Below are 17,264 nucleotides of genomic sequence, written 5' to 3' on the forward strand. Positions count from 1 at the left end.
GCATACAATTAAAATTAAGAGATGATATTTAAATGACCATTGTTATATTTGTTCTATTCTAATTTCATTGAAGATGATTTGAACTTAAAAGACTCTCCTATTTACCATTCAAATCAATTACCACTGATTCAATCCTAACAATTTTATAAGTTACATATATAGTTTAATTTTCAATGACATCATGATAAGGAAGAAAGAATTTGGCATGCAATCATAATAATCATGATGTTCGATATATAAAGAATCATAAGTCCTAAGAACACATATTTTATCCTTTTAAAAAACATATTTGAAGAAGAATAACTATGAATAATTAGTAATTCGGATTTCTCTCTAAATTTCTTTTGATATTACTGACAACCAACTTTCTATATGTAATTTAACCGGATTCTATTCTTCAAGTAATTATCTAAATATTGGCTAAGGTTTTATTTTCTTAATGAGTTATTATGGGTTTTTATTGGTAGAGATTATTATTCAAACTATATTGGTGTAATTTATTTTTTTATACGATGTATTATACCAATATTTTGATTATATGTGTGTAAATTGTGTAAAGATGAGAATGATAAGGAGTAAACAAATAATATAAAAAGGTTAAGGAATTATTTTTACAATAAAACTTGTTCTTTAAAAGTTTCAATCAAAACATTTTAATATTTTGATGTTATGTCATAAAAATTATTTCTCTAAAAATTTAAACTAATAAAAAGAGATATATAAATAGTTATATCTCTCTAATATGTCCTCTCATATGAGAGTCTTTTTTGAGTTTGGGAGTACTTGAGATTATTTTAGTCATTATTTAAAATCATTCAAAATCATCTCAAAGTTCTTTATAATTTTGAAATGAGAAGAAATTCTGAATTTATATATTTTTTGTAGAAGTCTTATTCATGTTTTGTAAAATAGACTTTTATCTTATTTATTATTCTAAAATAAAAACATAGAAAATAGATAAGAAGAGATTTTCTGTTTTCTTAATTCCTCTTTTTCTAAACATTCTTAGATTTTCTTAGTTGTAATCTATTTTGTTGAAAAAACTCATTTTTGCTATTATTATTAACTCATAATTTTACAAGAGTATAAATAACTAATTCTATATGCAGATAAGTAGTTCACTTAATAGTTAAATTTAAAAAAAAAAAAACTAGTTTTAAAATTTCAAAAACCTAAGTATGTGATTAAAAATTGCACTATTATTCAGTGCATAGAGCTGAGATACGGCGACCAAATCGTGATGTCTGCGAAAACATCACTGTCTGTGAAACATTACTGCCTTCCCTCTCTAAGTCGTATCATTGCACCGCCAAGCCTCTCCTTTCTTATATATTCTTCTGGTCACAACGCGACATCCTCTCTTCCAACCCTTTTTGTCGAGACGCAGTCCCATCATGAATTCGCTGCATGAAAATCCTCTTGCCGCGACACCATTTAGTGTCTCCTTCACCCTGCGCAACCATCGTGCCACGCCAAATCTGCATAGCAGCGCTTCCCCGTCCATCACTGTCTGCGTGCATGAGTTGTCAACTGACAGAAGCAGTCTGTCCTCCACTGTCAATGGCACAGAGTTCACACACGACGTACTTCTTCTAGTAGGTTTTAATGCTTTTTTTAGTAGTTTTCAATGTTTCTTTTATTTTTTAGGTTTCAAGTGTCATTTTATTTTATATGTTTTGAATTTTTTCGTATGTTTTAAGTGTTATTTCTTTTTAGATTATAGATGATTTTTTAAATTATTTTAGATTTTTTAGTTTTTTTATGTTCTTTGAATTAAAGGTTAATTTTCATTTAATTTTAATGTTAATTTTTATTTAATTTTAAATATTTTTTAAATTTTAAATGTCTCTCGTTATAATTTAAATTTATCTTTCTTTAAAAGAGAAAATTTAAAAAAAAAACTACATAGAAGGTGGTTGACGATTCTAATCGACAGAGGAAGGTGGCGACGCCGCATAGCAGGCAATTTTAAACTGTAGTGCGTGGATTTAAGTTTTTTTTGGACTTCTTTGCGGTGCATATATTATCCAAAATTTGTCTTTTCTTTTTAAATTTCTTGTTCATTCTCTTAATCTTTCCAAGTCCAGTAGCTCAGAACATAAAATCAAACCGGCTCAAATCACACAATCCAGAAGCTATATATATGATCAGCACCATAAATCAGAACCACACCAAACCAAACCAGGACTCCTATCTTATAATTGCTTCACTGGCTACCAGTCCAGTACTTGAAACTTTGACATCTTAACATCCTTGTTTCTTTTGGAAAGTACAATTGTTATGATTCTTGAACCTCCTACTTATATTCTTCTAATCTACTATAGATAGATGCATAAAATTAAGACATGTATGTGCATGTAACTCTTCACTTCATCAATAATCATACATATGAACATATGAACATATCATCATAAAAAGAATCATGAAAAATGATGCACAAAATTAAATAAATAACCACTATATATATCTTACATATGCAATTACATTACACATAAGCACTTTCTCATTGGCAGCATAGCATATTACTCATCCTGCTACTACCAGAGGTAGTTTTATTCAGATACAACTTGTTATTAATTAGTTAAACAATAATAGAAGCTTATTAATTCTAGCCAAAAAGCATAATAAGCTAAGCCCAAACGTAGGTGCACTATGAAATCTCCAAAACTTAGCTTTTTTTGAATTGGTTCTTTCACTTGAAAGGGCACCATGAAAGTGACCCTACAATTTGAAATATAATAATTTAGGCTTCAATTTGTTGCCAGACCTAGCTAGAAGCACAAAAACAAACACACATATGGAGAGAAATCATACCATTATGATTATTATCATTGTTATTTTATTTAATCCTCAACTGGTTTTAATTTACCAAGTACTCCAAAGAGTACTATATAGATCCGAATAGCACTCGGCGAAGTCTTCAGAGGAGAAGGACTCCACCATTCTTGGGGGACTCATAAGCATTCCCCTGGCCATGTCTTCGATCAAGCTCGGCATATTCCATACCTCCTCTTCATCGAAATATTCCCCCAGAATCTCTGAAGGGTTTTCCGGTGGTGTTGGCAGTGGAGGTGGCGGTGGTGGTGTAACAAGCCTTGCCTCGGCTGCAGCGGCCGCGGCAGCGCGAATATCAGGGGCAGATAAGGAGGCAGGAATAGGGTAAGCGAGCATGAAATTGGGGAAGTTGAGATACGCATTAGGACCTCTTAATGCAAGAGCCGCTACATCGTAAGCGGTGGCAGCCATCTCCGGCGTTGGGTAGGTCCCAAGCCATATGCGGTTTGACTTCCGCGGCTCTCTTATCTCTGACACCCACTTTCCGCTCCGACACCGCGTACCTCGGTATTTTCCGGTGCCAGAGTGAGGAGAGGATGTTGAGTTAGGAGCTGCGGTGGCGGCAGCAGTGTTGGCTGGTGCCGCCAACGAGTATGATGAGGAGAACAATAAGGAAGAATAATCATATCCATGATGATAATCATATTGGACTTGTAATGGAGGGCAAAGTGGTGCAGGGTTGTTATTCCTATTATTGTTCTTCATGTTTAACATAATATTTATTGAGATAGTGTGGGAACTTGGGATTAAGGTTTTATTAATTTCTCTATCTACTAAGCTAGTTGCTAATGTGTGAGCGAGATGGAGAGATAAAAAACTAAAATGGTTTGGGGATGGGGTGGAAGGAAGGGGCTGGGTTTATATGCCAACGAAAAGGGAGCAAATCATATTACAGTGACATCACTTTACTTATTATTAATTAATTAATATTTAATAGTAGTTTATTTAGCTAATCAATTATTTGCTCATATGACAGTGACATCACTTTACTTTGATATAATATATTTAAGCAAAAACCATCTCAAAACCCCAACATTACCGGATCTTTTTGGATTCCAACAGTAGAAGAGGAGCATGGCTAAGTTGAGAGGCTATATCGATCAGATCATAATGTGGTTGCTGCATTATTGATCTCTTCTGGAAGAACCAGGCAAGCCCTCATTCATTCTCTCAACTCATATACAAAAGAACTCTGGTGTAAAAAATATTAAAAAATATATAAATATCATTTTTCATATAAAATATTTAATATGAATGTTTATTTATAGAAAAGTTAGTCAATAATAAACAAGATTCGGATGACCCTACGGAATGAATTAGAAATTTGATGAAGATTCAATCTATGAAATAGATTAAAATAATGAATTTTATATATTAAATATTATCCTTTTTTTTTGAATATTTAAAATTTATTATAAAAATAAATTAAATACCAAATTATAAACACAATAAAATTTACTTTTAGTTTTATACTTATATTTGAAAATTATTTGAATTATATCTGTAGACACTGATGCTGATATATGATATATCTATCACACGTCATCTTAGTATTGCTACCTTGATCATCTACATTAACAATTTATACACGTCAATTTGCAAGAATATAATTGAAATAAAAAAATATCGATAAATCCAAAACAACTCACAGCTCACAAGACTGTGAGGTCCGGGTTGCTGTGAAGGGAAAGGACTCAAAGGAGTAATGATTGTTGAATACCTTCGTATAACTGTAGCTGTGTAGCATGCCCATTTTTAAAATATCTTATCATAAATTCACTACACTATTTGAATTATTTTTTTTCCGGCTGTCTATACTATTTTGAATTATTTATGCACATAGAATGAAATTTTCTAAACCAATCTTCTACAGGTTCCACATTTGTCTAATTCGATAAATATATTTTTGAAAAATTTGAAATGAATTTATAAATAGTTTTAGAAAAAATATCAAACAAATTCTTAAAAAAATTATTTTGCTAATTTTTTTATAAGTTTCTAAACAAAAAACTAAATAAGTCCCTAAATAATTGCAACGTTGGACTTAAAAATTCTTGATAGAAGATGTCATAAAGACAAAATGGATCCAAAGTTTTCATTATGAACCTACCAGTGTTGCAAGTTGCAACCTTTTTAAAGACTTTGTATTTTATCTTTTTCTAAGACTTATAAGCTTATCACAGAATTTTTAAAGAAATTTACTTTTTTTTATTGTCTTATTAGATGCTTTAAAAAATTGCTAAAAAATGTCATTATGACACAAATTAAAAAAAAAACTATAAAAAGGACTTTAAAAAATAGAAAATAAATATTAATTATTTTTATCTCTTTAATTATTGAAAAAGAAAACAATATTTATTTTCCTCTTTTAATATCTTGACCAATGCCTGCAATTGAGGCGCTCTTTAATAGTTTACATTTTAATAACTCTTACAAATACTTTTAAAATATTCAATAATAGACCTTAAAAATATGTGAATATGAATAATTTTTAAAGTAAATGAATAAGAATATGATCTATTATAATTTTTAAATTTTAGTTTTACAATTAAATTTCGAATACTTAATATAACATAGTGCTTCATTTGTTAATAATATGCTATTCTTAATTATATAAATTAAAGTATATGGATAGGAATTATATTTGATATATACTATTCTTGTAGGAAAATAATAAATTGAAATCTAATACTTTACTTAAATAGTAAAGATAATTTTGGGACTATAACTTAATATATTAACAAAGTTTAATTTATAAATTAGGGTGAAAACTTTGTTTATATTGTTTTATTGTATTAATATATGAAAATTAAACTATAGAAATGTTACCATAATTACCAAAAAACCTATTATTGCAACAAAACTTCATATATCTTTATTAAATAGCTAGTCAAGATTTTTAGAGAAAGAATTTACAAACTTTTTCGTTCAATGAATATTGCAAACTCAAAATTTGATGATATTGGATAATGAGTAAATAATAATTTCTCATCATGAATGATTTGAATGTTAATAAAATTAACCATGAAAAAATCAAAAATAATATAAGATAAGTTTCGTTAAAAAAAATATTAATTATTAAATTTTTATTGATAATTTCATAAATTATTTCTCTTTTTTTCTTTTTTTTTTTCATCTTCATTCTATAACCACCATCACTTCTGTTGTAAAATCTACTATTTCATTAGATCTACTCATTTATTCTCACCTCTCTTAAATAACTGCATCTTGTTACAACTATTACAAATTTAAATTATAACAATAATTTCATATCTGTAATTGAAGCTTCAGGAACTAACCCACTACCCTGACTTCACCGTCACGTCCCTCACACTCTTGTACCTTAACCTTATTGCTTCTTTCACACTCAGCTCGAAATTTGCAATTAGCGTGACCGCCACAAACCGTAACAAACACATCTTATCATTATAAGAAAAAGCAGTATTTGTAACAAAAAAAATTGTTATAAAAAATATAAATTTTGAAACTAAATGTATTTGTAACAAAAAAAGGGCTGTTGCAGTATGTTTCGTTACAAAAAGTTTTTATAACAAAAAATAAAACTGTTACAATACAAAGTAATATTTTGTAACAATTTTTTTAATAAAAAAACTAAAATTTGTTACAAAAGTGATAACAATATTTGACTTTTAAAATATTTTTCATAACAATTTAAATTTTTGTGTCATGGTTACAAAATACTACCTATTTTTATAACATTTTTTATTCTTAGTTACAAAAATAGAAAATTTATTTTAAAATATTTAATTAAATAATTAATATATCAATTAATTTTCTAAACACGTTAACTTAATATTTATATAATATATAATCATATAGATAATTAGAATATCTTACATGTCATTAAAATTCTTTTACAATAAAATAACTTCTACAAATTCAACAAAACATAACTTTTTCCTAACATAAAATTGTATTGTATCGAATTTATAATTCTTGACTCTTCTAGCATATTTCAGTCAATATAAAGTCTAGCATGTTGGCATCAATTTTGTACCCCTGCAAATATGAACAATGAAAACCAAAATTAAAAAACAACGCAACTAGAAAATTGATTAATACAGACAGATTTACAGACAGATTTAGACTTTATTACAGATGGATTTTTGGTTACCGACGGATTTTGTCCCTCTGTAAAAGCTCCGTCGGAAATTATTTACCGACGGATTTTTTTTCCGTTGAAAAATTACAGACGGATTTTTACCAGTTACCGACGGATTTTCCCTCTGTAAATTCTCTATCCATTTCCCTGAGACGACGAACTTTTCGACGGATTTTTCGTCTGTAATTACAGACGGATTTTCAGACGAATTTTTTGTCTGTAATTACAGACGGATTTCTCGACGAATTTTCCGTCTATAATTACAGACGGATTTTCAGACGGATTTTTTGCCTGTAATTACAGACGGATTTTCTGACAGATTTTTCGTCTGTAATTTGAACTTTGGAAAATCATCTCACACTCTGATTACAGACAAAAAATCCATCTGTAAATCCGTCAGTAAGATAAAATAGAATTTTTTTTATTTTTCTAATTACAAAATAAACTTGTTTTCATACAAAATAAATATAAATTTAATACAAATTTTTATCTAATTTTATTCGAATATTTATAATATTTCAAAAAATAAACAAATTCATCGTATTATCAAACTAAAAGAAAAGTACTATAAACAAGCAACTCAATATAATTCAAAACATAAACAAAATGTATTGATCATCAACTATAATTCCTAGTATATCATCAACTCTATATTCTTTCTTTTTCTGCCACTCACACAGACCCAGTCATCCATTTTCGACACTTCTATGCCTTCTAAGAATAGTGAATATTTTTGTAAAAGTTTTGGACCTGCATAAGGAACAAAGGAGATGAATTTAGGAGGAGAATATGATTCGAAGCAGTTCCACCAACAAGAATATGCATTTGGTAGCAAAGAGATAGCTGCATTTCGAATAAAGAAAATCGATAATGAGAATTAATTGAACATTTAAACTACCTGTTCACTTAAGATTCCAGAGAGACCAATAATTGCTCCAGGCTTTGCAGAAAAGATAATTTGATCAGCAAGATTTAACATAGGATTTAAAAATATGTTTGCGATGACCACATCATATTTATCCTTGTGAGTGACTTTGTCTATCTCGAAAGCATTTTCTCCCTCGACAACTCTAGATGGCCAGTCATCCCTGCAGGATGAAGAAGTTTGGCTTGCAATCAAGTGCAGTTGCAGCTTGTCTGGTCTGATGTTATTCAGAGTAGCATTTTTAGATGCTGATGCAATTGCTTGTGAATCTATATCGACTCCAACAGCAAAGGCAGCACCAAACTGCAAAAGGTCTATTATTGGTGAATATGAAACTGCAGAAGGTCTAGAATTGCTTTTCTGAACTCTCATTTGATTAATTTCTCAACTGATTCTATTACATCAATAATATGCTCTTTCATACTAACTTAATAATTAAACCCTAAACCCTATATAAGGCCCAATAAGTACAGAACATGTCATATCAAAATGTCTCTGAAAATTCATATCTGACATATGTTCTGTCAATTAACTCTTGAAAGTTTTCACTAATTTGATAACCCAAGTATTTTCTAATCGGTGCTATGAAAAAAAAATTTCTTACATCGAAGCTACCACAAAAAATTAACCAAAAAAAGACAGTTAAAATATGTGAATATGATAGAGACGGTTATAATATTTAGCTTTCCACACAGAGATGTTCAAGGAAATAAAGTAAGAATGAAAATGAACTCTACTGTACAGCAAAGGCATTCTAGCTAACTGAAACCGGAGTAGGTATCCCAGTTCCAAATAGCCTTTTCATTTTACTTTAAGTTCTTAACATATGCAGATCATCAATAAAATACCTTTAGAGCTGCAATTGCTAGAATTCCAGTGCCAGTGCCATAGTCTAAGATGTATTCTCCTCCTTTTATACGGTCATGTAGGAGTAATAGACATAATTTGGTAGTCGGATGGTCTCCAATTCCAAAGGCTAGTCCAGGATTAAGAATTATATTCATTGCTTGAATATCCTGTGTAAGATTCAAGATTGCTCATTAGAATATACTAGTCTCACAGAATATTCAATTTAGGATGAACAAATAGTTCTCAGACAAAAATGATGTGGGGAAAACAAGAAGAAAAATGGTCAAAGTTAAAAATGGTATTCAAACAAGATGCAAAAAATTCAATACTTAAATAGATTTGCAATGTATAATTACCAACTATAGGAAGTTTAGCAACACATTATCTGTAATGAAAAGGGAAGATAAACTGTGACAAAAAAATAAGTGTGAGATATGCGTACAGGTGGAGTAATCCACTTGGGCACCACCCATAGGCCTTCAGTAACTTCAACTGGATGAAATGATTCCTGAAAGCATTGAAAAATTTGTAAGTTTATTTCCAGTAACATTCTCGCACTGACAGTTTTCCATAATATGAATAAGCGATCATTCCCCAAATAAGAATGCTAAGTAAAGAACGCAGTAAATTTAATAGCTATTAAACAGAAACCAAACAATTAGCAGTTAGTATTTAACAGCTAGAACACAGGACTAACTCAATTTCATAAAGAGCATCATTGCCTCATTGACTCGATTTCTAGTTCATAAAAGATGAACCTGTCTGATTTTCACTCATGCCCTTCCAAAATTGATTTGAACAGAAACACTAGAAGATACACCCAAAAATTTCAGCTACTCTGCCTTCGAGTGAAAGGCATACCAAGACATTTTTCTCATGAAAAACTTTGCCAAATATCATAGAGCAGAGACTAGATGGCTGAAGAAATGTGAATATAGCATAATAATGCAGAACTTCAATAGCAAGGAAGTTGCGTAGATATTAGATCAATCTTCTAAAGCAACACAAGAACAACTTCATGATATTGATCTAGAAAAGAAGCAAACTGACCTGAGCTCCTTTCATCCAGTCATCCTCCTCAATAATTTTAACTTCATATCTTGGCCTCTCTTTCAAACCAATAGAATCAGCAGCATGTGAAATGCTCATATTTATATCCTCACCTTCAAGAAGAGACTAAACCAACATAGTGTTTTCTTCCTTAGAAGAGACTAAATCAAAGGCAAACGCTAGCTTAATCCCAATTAGCTAATTACACGCTAAACACCTGCTTAACATTAAATAAAGAAACACCAAAACAATAGTAATTACTTCAGTTGCTTCTTCCTGAAATTAGAATGGGAAATTTGGGAATTCTTACATAGTTATGCTTATGTACAATATAAGTAGCTAAAAATCCCAAATTGCAAATGGACAACTCAAAGGAAGTCAATGAGTGAAATCAGATAAAGATCGTTAAAATTAGGGTTATATTGAAAAACTCAAGTGGTATTAAAGGGGAAGAAATTGAGATCAGCGTGAAAAGAACAAAAACATTTTTAAGGTTTCTGCATTACTAAAATTGATCAGATTAGAATTGCAGAGTACCTCTCGTTGGTTTTCACCCTCTGATATTGTCGGATTCCTGAAGAACCAAGAGAGAGAAAAAGAAGAAGCAAAGATCATATTCACATTCAGACCAAACCCACCGAAAAGATAAGAACGGAAAAGAGATAAAAGAAACAGTAGTGCCATCACTAGATAAAAGAAACAGTAGTGCCCACTTTGCTTAGGCATGGACCCTACATAATCAAATTTCAAGGGAAGTTGAGTAACTTAATTGAATAGAGAAGCTTCTATTCTAAATTCTAATCAATAACAATTCTGATAGTTTGATGGAATTGATGGTTCAAGGCCAAAAGAAAAAGGAAAGAACGAACTTACAGTCAATTTAATATGCTAAATTTGTAGTGGGTGAAAGTTGTCAAAAGTAGAAAGACTTAAGCTTATGCATAGTTCTATATGAGTTCTCTAGAAACGGTAGCATTAGTTTCATTGCCATTGATGCTGAGATAGTTTTCTTCATCCACTCCCTGCTCTAGAAAAGGCCTGCCTAAATATTGCATATCCATAAATTTATGTGTATGGGTGTAGGGGTGCGTAGATAAGAGAAATCATAGATTTATGGGACGGCCATAGTACCTTTTAGGTAGATTAGGAACGAGGACATAAAGAACTATGGGATCTAATGCTTTGCAGGTGTTTTGTTCCTGTAATTGAAAGATCCTCATCTGCGTAAGGATTGTTTCTAGTTTCTCCTGCATATCATGTCTCTCGGATGATGAGACACGTTTCGAACAGTAAACAACAAACATAATTGCTGATGTGGATATTGAACAATTAGAGCATTTTGCCACAGCTTCACAGTTTTTGAGAGCCAGTTCCAGTTCAGCACTAGCACCTCCACTGCAAAGATTCATTGTCGGAGGATCAATTCCCAACTGACCAGCCATATAGAGTATATTATCATGCAAGGTTGCCTAAAAGCAAAAGCATTCACCTTATAAAAGGACATTTCACCAGATAACATTTGAAATGTGAAAGTATATACCAAATACCATACATTAAATGATGAAGAAAAGTTCGAGGTAACCAAACGAACAGTCACTACAATTGTATCATTCAATCAGATAACTAAATACACTTTCTCATATTTTAATGAGAGCATCAATAATAATTCCCAAGACTTGAATCATGACACCCAAACATTATAGATATTTAGAAATGAAGTTCAAAAGGCAGATGATTATCTGGTTTCAACCAAGTAGAGACTATAGTCAATGAACCTTTGTGCAGTTGCTACAGTTGAAATATTAAGGATCCTCTAAATTATTTTTTAAATCACTCATCTCTGAGGACTCGCATTCTACAATTCTTCTCTATGGAAATGTGCTTCCGTGGTATAGTAACTTTGTCATCAAGATCCAAGAACTTATGGGTCCATACCAGTATATTGACAAAAAAAAGTCATTCTACATATAGTCTCACTGTCAACATTGCATAGAATAAACCACATGAAAATCATGACATGAGGTTGGATTTACCTGACTGTATGGCCCAATGCAACTAGGTGCCCAAGAGGAAATACTCTGTACATGCAAAACCTTTTTAGCTTTATTATTTGACACAAGAACTTCCATATATGCTTTGCTGAAATTCATCTCTACTAGAGGCATTTCAACTGTGCTACATGATGGGACACCAAATGGATACCTCTCCGGGGTTATAAATTTCACATATGTCTCATTTGCCTCTGAGAACTTACTCATGTCATCTATGTAAAGGTGAATATAGACAACAGTCTCCCATCCAAAGCCAAAGCCAGCTAATAGTGATTCAATTTTTGCCAAAACAGTCTTCAAATCTTCTCGCAAATCTGCTCTTGAAAAATAAGTACGGCTCCGTCAAGGAAAGAAACTATGCACAAATATAATGAGGCAATGAAATAATCTGAAAATAAACAGGAAAGTAATGAAGACCACGATTGCATGAATCTTGTAACGAGCAACTTAAGGAGAGTGTTCTCTTGTTATTCTATTGCTCATGTTTTAGACTTAAAGCCATATAATCATCTCAGCAACTGAAAAAAGAATGAACTAATTGAACAACAAAATCTACACAATCAGTATTTCAAACATGAAAATAAAAATCCAGAAAACTGAAAGTGATAAGTTCAGAAATTAACCAAATCTGAGGATAGATTCTCGATATTCTAGAACAGGAAATTCTATGAGTGGTAGCAGATCCAGAAGTGCGAGAAGGAAAACGACGGCAGCGCGCTGCAAAGTTTGAGGAGAGGTGATGAATCGGACGAGATGCAGAAAAGCTAGATGGAAAATGGCGAACAGGAGGAGAGGCTGGCGTCAGTGTAGCAGCGAATAGGAAGAGTGATAAAGGTGTGGAAGAGATTAGGGTTACCTGCACAGTTGAGACAAGATCGAAACAGAGCGATTTCTGCATATTAGGGTTCGATACGAAGCGACATGAGCAACACACGAAGAAGCATCGGGAGGGGATGTGACGGAGCTTCAGTGTGACAGAAGTTCAGTGCGACGGCGGTGCAAGGCAGAGAGGCGCCGCCGATGGAGCGTTTGGAAGAGAGGGGTGTGGAGGCGCGGATAGGTATCGTGTGAAATGAGGAGCCACGCTTAAAGCAAACCCCTTATTTCAACCTTTCCGACGGAAAATTTTAAATTACAGACAGAAAATCCGTCTGTAATAATTTAATAAAACGCAACGTTTTGTTTATTTAATTACAGACGAATTTTCCGTTTGTAACCATTTTTCACGGAAAAAAATTAATTTTTTCGACGGAATTATCGACGGATTCTCTTTTCCATCTGTAATTTATACTAATCCATTTTTTTTTGTTTTTCGACAAAAAATCCCTCTGAAATTCCGTCTGTATTTTCGTGGGATAAAATTCGTCGGAAATTTCCATCTGTAATAACAAGTTTTCTAGTAGTTAAAATTAAGTTAGAACTTACAAGTTAAAATTAAATTAGAACTTACAAGTTAAGAAATTAAGTTAGAAAATAATTAATCCGACATAATACTATTTTCATCAGAATAAAAATTAAGTTAGAACTTACAAGTTAAAATTAACTAATTCTTTAAGAATCTATTCTCAAAGTTTAAAACTAGCCAATCAATAATACAAATTATCAAGAATTGACAATTCAATATATAAGCTCGGACTAATTAATCATAATTTAATTCATTAAATTTATATAAGTATCAATTACTACAAGAAAAAGTAATATTTGTAACAAAAAAATTATTACAAAAAATCAGAATTTTGAAACAAAAGGATTTTGAAATAAAAAAAGGGGCCGTTGCAGTATGTCCCGTTACAAAAAATTTTTGTAACAAAAAAAGGAACTGTTATAATTCAAAGTAATATTTTGTAACAAATTTTTCTGATACAAAAAATAAAAAATCATTACAAAAGTGATAACAATATTTGACCTTTAAAATATTTTTTGTAACAATTTAAATTTTTGTGTCATAATATTTTGTTATAAAATACTACTTACTTTTGTAACATTTTTTATTCTTAGTTACAAAAATAAAAAGTTCATTTTAAAACATTTAATTAAACAATTGATATATCAATTAATTTTTTAGACATGCTAACTTAACATTTATATAATATATAATCATATAGATAATTAGAATATCTTACATGTCATTAAGATTCTTTTACAATAAAATAAGTTCTAGAAATTCAACTAAACACAACTTTTTCCTAACATAAAATTATATCATATCGGATTTATAATTCTTGACTCTTCTAGCATATTTCAGTCAAGTTGGCATCAATTTTGTACCCCTGCAAATATGAACAATGAAAATCAAAATTAAAAAAAACACATAACACTATCTTCATCAGAGTAAAAATTAAGTTAGAACTTACAAGTTAAAATTAACTAATTCTTTAAGAATCTATTCTTAAAGTTTAAAACTAGCCAATCAAAAATGTAAATTATCAAGAATTAACAATTCAATATATAAACTCGGGCTAATTAATCATAATTCAATTCATTAAATTTACATAAGTATCAATTGTCGAACAATCACTATCAATTGTTAATTCATTAAATCATAATTCAAATGAATGCAGCTTCACCAAGTAGGTTCTCCCTGTAAACAGGGTCTTGGCTCCACAACACCTCAAACAGTTGGGTTGAATCATCACAGGCTATGTTTGGCACTCAATTAACATGCATTAACAATAACTTAAAAAATAATAAATGCAGAAAGGCTTAGAAATATAACAGCTTCATCAATCACAATATTTTCAGAAGCAGAACTGGCATTTGAAGATGAATTATTATCCTCATAGCTAACCAGAAATACATCAAGCAGAAAACCCAAAATCAAATGTTTATTAAATCAGAACTCAACATTTGGATAAAAGATTGATTGCCATAGAAGTCATTACTTACAGTATTTATCAACTTTCTTTAGAATATCGACTACAACTGCATGCATGTCCTCCCTACTAGGTTCCTTCTTGGATTTCTTACTACCTTTTTCTTTTCCTAACAATGGCATTGGAATAGAATAATTTGAGATGGAAAATTTACAAATGGATACATACTTGTAAATTACAGAACCATGCTGTGTAACTTGATACGAATTCATATCAAGGGTGTGTTTATCAGGATGGTAAAAAATGGGGAGGCAAATTTCATGTGAGCTCTGTAATTGTCAGAATTTATCTCATCCATGAAAACTTATATCCCATTTTTTCCCCCAACCAAACACCTGAGAAGGGAAGTTTCCAGAAACAGTTTGACAAGACTACTTAATCAAAGTTAACAAGTTCTAAAACTATTTCGAGCAAACAATAGAATGCTAATAGAAATAGAGCAAGCACTACAGATAACATCATATGTAAATTGGGAAAAATACAATCAATTTACCTTGATCCTTCACTGAAGCTATTGATGGCTTCTCTATTTGTTTTTTTGCTTGCAGCCTTTCCCTTAGTATTTGACTTTTCACCAGAGGTTTTCTGCTTCTTGGATGCCAAAAGCACTATCCTGATGAATAAGCAAGTCACAACCCAAATCCTCCAGATATGCATGGAAGAGAAAAATAAACAAAATTGGTCTATTATGAACAAAAATAAAAATCCAAATGGAAAGCTAAGATTATCATTTGCTTTCATAATTGACAAAATGCAGAAACTTAACAAGAAAGCTAAGTATCTCCAATTATCTCAAAGAAAAATAAGTGCCAAAACTAGCAAAACAACTCAGCAGAAACTGCCAATAGTTAGAAAGCAACTTGGTTGAGCTACTGCATTCACAATTATACCAAGTTGAAACACAAAGCTATTAGCTCGTATGATGAAAAAGTTAAGATCTTATAAAACTCATTTTCAGGTGTTAACTACACAATGTGAATCTTACGAGACAAATAACATGCTATGTTATCATAGAGAATAGTCTTATATATGTTATCTTTGCATCCTTAACAATTGGTGCTTGCAGCCCATTAATGACTTCTTTTGCATCATATATCACTCTAGATGGGGTTGAGTAAAGGGCATGAACCCGGCCATCCTGAAGAAGCATTATCCAGAAGCACCATTAGTATCTCAAAAAATTCTAAACACACAAATGCTTAACAGAATAAGTTTTATTTAATTTAGATTCAGTCAAATTTAGCAGGCCAAGCTAGAAGATAGTACATAGCTAGAAATCAATACTTAAGTAAAGAAAGTGATGAATTAAGGAAATCGTTGACGATATTAACTTGATTAACATAGTGAATAAACTTATCCAATTAGCAAAACCAAGTATGTGCATATTGGTACTTGAAATATGTACTTTCATCCATCTAAACAAAACAAGACAAATTTGCATACCTCTATAAAGTAGGTTATGTTAGTGGCTTTAAGTTTTTTTGGTTATGACAACAGAGCTCCTAAGCAATCTTAGCTGCTCCTCAACTCCCTTGAACTTGCCCTTCCCTCCTATCCGAAGCTCCTGACGGAAATCAATGACAATAATATTTTCAAAAATTAAAGGAAATCAAAATCAGAGGGGAGAATGCCCTTAACGGCAGTGAATCCCGGCAAGGCAGCGCTTTTTTCCGGTGACAGGTGCTCAGTGATGCAACCTCTAACAGCGGCAACGACGGTGACTGTAACAGCCCAGACCACCTGCTAGGACGATATTGTCCGCTTTTTGGGAGTGAGTGAGTGGGTGAGTGAGTGTGGGAAGTGTTAGGATAAAATTAGAGTTATAATTTTTAATTTGAGAATTAGGGATTGTTTTTGGAGAAAATGTAAAATTAGAAATTTTTAGATAAATTGAAGTTTGGTAATTTTAATTAAATATAGAGTATTAAATATTTATGAAAATTATATAAGTTTTAATTAATTTTAAACTTAAAATTTTTTTGTTTTGATTTAATTATTTTTTATAAATAATTTTTTGAAAATAAAAGTATGAATAACTATAATAAATCACAAATAATTTATTTTTTATTTTTTAACAATCAGAGATTTTATAGGCTTAATAATAAGTGTTGGGTTATGGTGGATTTAGGATTTTAGTAGAAAGAAGGAAAAAACTAGAACTCTATATTTTGTTCTTAAGGAAGTTTTTTAAAAAATTTTTTAAATATAAAAATATGTTAACTTTTAGAGTGGTAATGAAACAAAAAATAATATTGGTTATAAATTTATTTTAAATACGAGAAGGAAGGTAACCGCCAATGAGTTATATCTCAAATGGTATAATCTTTCCATACTCATCTAAGAGGTCACACGTTTGAGTCTTCCTATCTTTGGTATAAAAAAAAGAAAAAAAAGAAGGAGGGTGACCCAGCAAGCGGTAGAATAAAGAGTGAAAGTGAGGATTACAATTAGGATTTTTACTTTTTACATTTGTTTTTATTTTTAATTTTAATTATTTTTATTTATGTTTAATAATTAATGTTTTTAATTTAAAAAATTAATTTTAGTCAACATTTAAG

The 17,264-nt window shown here is 30.9% G+C and overlaps 2 protein-coding genes across 6 annotated transcripts; both read right to left on the minus strand.

Annotated features, from left to right (window-relative positions):
- LOC107637627 (ethylene-responsive transcription factor ERF027-like) lies at positions 2,428-3,672 on the minus strand. The gene has a single exon (XM_016341022.2). It carries the CDS (start codon positions 3,547-3,549, stop codon positions 2,866-2,868), a length of 684 nt encoding a protein of 227 aa, XP_016196508.1. The 5' UTR covers positions 3,550-3,672; the 3' UTR covers positions 2,428-2,865.
- LOC107639023 (ribosomal protein L11 methyltransferase) lies at positions 7,522-12,925 on the minus strand. 5 transcript variants are annotated; one of them, XM_021120878.1, is made up of 9 exons: positions 12,690-12,925; positions 12,457-12,550; positions 11,985-12,147; positions 11,816-11,860; positions 10,914-11,177; positions 10,320-10,356; positions 8,732-8,899; positions 7,857-8,186; positions 7,522-7,708 (listed from the first exon to the last, which is right to left on the minus strand). In XM_021120878.1, the coding sequence occupies exons 1-9, from the start codon at positions 12,729-12,731 to the stop codon at positions 7,673-7,675; spliced, it is 1,179 nt and encodes a 392-aa protein (XP_020976537.1). In that variant the 5' UTR covers positions 12,732-12,925; the 3' UTR covers positions 7,522-7,672. The 5 variants fall into 5 exon arrangements, with proteins under 5 accessions (XP_020976537.1, XP_020976539.1, XP_020976540.1 ...); XM_021120880.1 differs by having other exon boundaries at positions 12,457-12,597; XM_021120881.1 differs by having other exon boundaries at positions 11,985-12,152; positions 12,457-12,597.

The sequence above is a fragment of the Arachis ipaensis genome, chromosome B04 (genome assembly GCF_000816755.2).
Source record: "Arachis ipaensis cultivar K30076 chromosome B04, Araip1.1, whole genome shotgun sequence".
NCBI lineage: Eukaryota > Viridiplantae > Streptophyta > Magnoliopsida > Fabales > Fabaceae > Arachis > Arachis ipaensis.